The 4,270-nt window shown below is 41.9% G+C and overlaps 1 protein-coding gene across 1 annotated transcript; it reads left to right on the top strand.

Moving 5' to 3' along the window:
• Positions 1-2: 2 nt before the first annotated feature.
• LOC104537053 (GDNF family receptor alpha-1) lies at positions 3-3,101 on the top strand (the record flags this gene model as incomplete). The annotated part of the gene is made up of 3 exons (XM_010179830.1): positions 3-338; positions 1,421-1,723; positions 3,018-3,101. Coding segments are annotated over exons 1-3 (427 nt in total), but the record flags the coding sequence as incomplete, so codon positions are not given.
• Positions 3,102-4,270: the final 1,169 nt, after the last annotated feature.

Consider the following 4,270-nt stretch of genomic DNA (forward strand, 5'->3'; position numbering starts at 1 on the left):
TGCACACACATAAACCCGTGCGTGCGCCTCCCGCACTGAAGTCAGCGCTGGTGTTTTCAGGTTGCTCAGACCTGAAATCTAAGGGAAAAAAGCTCGGCGTTTGCGTCGCTGCTTCTGCCGCTGGTGGTGGTAGCGGTGAAGAGGAGAGAGGGTTTGGGTTGTTTTTTTTTCCCTCCTTTGAATTCAATGGATCTGAACTTGGAGTCTTTGGACCTCGGTGGTTTTGGAATATCTACATGCTGATCCTCTTTGTCGTGGCACATCAGCTCGTTTGGGGAAACCATCCGAAGACGGCAAGATGTTTCTCGCTATCTTGTACTTCGCTTTGCCCTTAGTGGGTAAGTTGCTGGCGTCTGATTTCTCTCTGTACATCGCTTCATAAAGCAAAGCATAGGGTTTATGGGCTTGGATGCCTGACGGTTGTCAGTCTATTGTTTAGGCAGACCAGTGAAGTTTCCAGTAGTTTTTATAGCTCTGACTCGCATCAGTTATCCTGGTCTAGGTTTAAAGCTCTGGGAGATTACAGACTTAGGTACTTGCCTGTGTAGCCTCTTGTTAAATTGGGTTCTCACAAGTTACAGGGAAACTTTTCATTTTAATAAAATAAGGCTGCATGGGGAGGGTGTGTGTGTGTCGGAGGGGGTGACAAGAGCCAGCTGAAGGATTACATCTTCACCTGAGCCTGGCAGCCTGCCCGACTGCGAGTGGTTTGCAGCCCAAACTGGATTCCTTTCCACAGGAGATGTTTGCGTTTCCATCTGCGTGTGTCTGAGGGACCGTGACAGGGGCATGACGGAGAGGAGAGAGTTAATACAGTTTGCTTTGTTCTCCTGCAAAAGCATCATACGTGGAGAGAAATGGAGGGAGGGAGTCATAAATTCTACCTTTATACATGTAGAATAAGCAAAAATGTGTACAGCATTTAAAAAGTGACTGACGCAAAAAGAGGCTAATATCAAGTGAGGATACTTATCTCTCTGAGCGGGTTGTTCGTGGATGTAATTGGAATTACAGCAAAGCTCTTGCAGAAAGTGAGGCCGAATATTTAACCCATTAATTAAACACTCGAATGGGAAGGTTATTTGTTTCAATAAAGTGGAACCAAGGCATAGCGAGTGCTTGTTTTGTCAGGCACACTAACCCCTGTGGGTTTTCTTTCCTTTTTGTGTTGTCATAAATCAACCAGCAGAGTTAAAATGCACTGTTTCCTTGGACTCCCACAAAAGTGGATCTACGACCATGAAAACCCCATGTGCATTTTCACGTGTGGTGTGTAGCCCGGCGGTTTGCAAGGTGCTGCTCATGGGGCTGGCTGCATGAGGAGGTCCCTTGTGCTTCCCAAATGCCTGCTTTGGAGCCCAAGTTAAATCAGCCTTGTCCCTCGATAAGAGTTTTGTTGGTTTGTGTCTCCTCTCTCTAGATGTACTTCTGTCCGCAGAAGTGAGCGGGCTGCCTGGAGGGGACCGTCTTGACTGTGTGAAAGCCAGCGATCAGTGTCTGAAGGAGCAGAGCTGTAGTACTAAATACAGGACGCTGAGGCAGTGTGTAGCCGGCAAAGAGAGCAACTTCAGCCGGGCGACAGGCCTAGAGGCAAAGGACGAATGCAAAAGCGCCATGGAAGCTCTCAAGCAGAAATCTCTGTACAACTGCCGCTGTAAGAGGGGCATGAAGAAGGAGAAAAACTGCCTGCGCATTTACTGGAGCATGTACCAGAGCTTACAGGGTACGTTGCAAAACACAGAAACGTTACACTCCCCCAGAGCAGTGTGTGATTTTTGCAGCCTCTCACATCTGCAGATAGCTACCGCCACTGAGGCTAAACCAGGGTCTGACCCTGTAATTCACACTGTGCTCTTCAGCTGCAAACTGAGGACCTTTCATCCGACTCAAGAACAGCTGCTGCTCCCTCTCCTGTTGTTGGGAAATCCACAATGAGGGTTTCCTCCGGGGGACTCAGCTGACCTTTCTAAACCAGAGTCAAAAGATAAGGGCACTAGCAAGTGCAGAAGCTACAAAAACAATCATTTGGAGACATTTTCCTATTAATATTTAAACTCCTTTAATTAGGACTCCTAAAAGGATCCCAAGACACTGGAACTAGTTTCTTAGCTCTTTGCTGAAAGTTAAATGTAATATGAAGAGGAGCGTTGTTTTAAGGAAAAGTTTATTCTTTCCTTTCCTGTATTTACTAGCAATATTTCATGTGCATACTGAGGAAGAAAAAAGAAGGTTATGCTTCCCAGAGCATGTAGAAGTGCCAGTTAGAAAGGATGTGACAGTGATTGACTTGGGACTTCTGTTCTTGATGTCACTGGCAAATTTCCCATAGTCTACTGAGAACAGTCAGGTCCTTCAAAGAGATGTATCATTTTTAGCCCCTTTTACTCTGGCCCTGAGGTTGAAGATGTCATCTTTCACTGCAGTGTGGTCCCCATTTAACTGTTCTGTAGCTGCTTCTGCAAAAAGGAACTCATCCCTTTCTGTTCATTTATCCAAGCAGCAACTGGAATGTTTTAATGAGTCTCTACATGTTTTTGTTCTAGCTTTTGTAATAAATTACACCACTCTCATTTTCTGCATCATAAAAAGTTTCCCTTCAGACAGCATCTTGTTAGTATTGTTTTATTCCAAAGATGCTAGGTTTTTGGCTGTTAGCTGGGCTGCTCCTCTGAGGAAAAAAAAGCTCTGCTGTTAGGGCGAATGACGAGGAACATCCCTGCTACAGCTTCTCTCCTGCTGGCGTGGGATGGGACAGTCCCTGTGATGTCACGCACTGTCTCTGCAAATTATGACCTTACCCATAGAGGAAGGAGGGAAAAGAACTACTGACAGGGACAGACAACTTGCTGCTTTCAGGTGTTTTTACAGATAATGCTTGGCGAAGAAATAGCCAAACAAATTAGAGGGACATGCCTTCTGCAGTTACACAGTAGCTTAATTTCAAAGTAAAAGTAAACAACTGAATCTTATCCTGAATTCTTATATTTAAAAAAAATATTTATTTTTTTTGTCTTTAGGAAATGACTTGCTTGAAGATTCCCCTTATGAACCAGTTAACAGCAGACTATCAGACATATTCAGGCTGGCACCAATTGTATCGGGTAAGCAGACTTACAATTCTTTAACTGAAACATGATTACAGTCTGCTGCTTTGTAGCTGAACTATGGAACTTTCAAGCAATAATCTCTTAAACAAAAAGAAATGTTAATGGTTTTCTAGTGTTGGGAGGTTCATGATGTAGTTGCACAAAAATAAAAGATTAATTGGTTTTGAAAGAATAATTAAACCTGAAAGAGTGCTTGGCAGGATGGCAATTTGTATTCTTTTGAGTCATTCTTGACAATAAATGCTAAATTTTCCTGTAGGTGGCAATCTGATTCCCCGCGTTCCTAATTTACAAATCAGTTCCTTTTTGGGAAAGTGGTCAGTGCAAGTTACCTCCCATTGACATTAAAGAAGATCAGAAGATAAATCTTTCAAATGTTTGCATAAGGGAATGCTTTATAGTTTCATACGTTTTTCTTTAAAAAAGAAATTTCAGAATTAATGCTTGTCTTCTTTTCTGGAACTGCTGCCTGTTTAAAGAGCCTATTCACAACTTCCTTCTTTTTCTGTTTTTTTTTCTCTGGAATATATTTTCTTGCTGTGTGGCTGTCTTTCAGAACTTGTTTGTAGTAGCTTGAATATGTTGCTCAGTAATTAATATATGCTTGTATGTGTTTGTATTCTGTCAGCCTAAATTACACTCAGTTTGGATCATAATTATTGAAAAAATGAATTTTAGGTATTGACAGGGTTTGAAAGTTGGAATTGATTTCCTGTTTCAGAAAGTCTTACAAGTATGCAGTCTGCACTCAGAACTTGTGTGTTTAGTTACATAAAAATGGAATGTGCCCAGTATAATGTGTCAGTCTGATGGTGCTGAAGCTGTAGTTAACTGACATGCTATGGATAAGCATTAGTAGATTGCTCTTTAAGAGAAAGAAGAAAAGACCAGAGAGAGTGTATTGACCAATTTTGAGAAGTACTTACACTTTTTAGGACCCTAAGTCTCATTAAAAGCCAGAAGGACTTAGGTTGTTAAGTATTTAATGGTACAGATTTTCAAAAGCATATAGACACATAAAATGTACATAACTGCCCATTGGGATTTTCAGAAAGGACTAAGTGATTTAAATAGGCGTTAGATGCCCGGACAGTTTTAAGAATTCTAAGTGCTTAATGCATCTTTCGGTATCTTAATACCTTTGAAAATCAGCCCTTTAGTCA

The sequence above is a fragment of the Mesitornis unicolor genome, unplaced genomic scaffold (assembly GCF_000695765.1).
Source record: "Mesitornis unicolor isolate BGI_N332 unplaced genomic scaffold, ASM69576v1 scaffold51942, whole genome shotgun sequence".
NCBI classification, from domain to species: Eukaryota; Metazoa; Chordata; class Aves; order Mesitornithiformes; family Mesitornithidae; genus Mesitornis; species Mesitornis unicolor.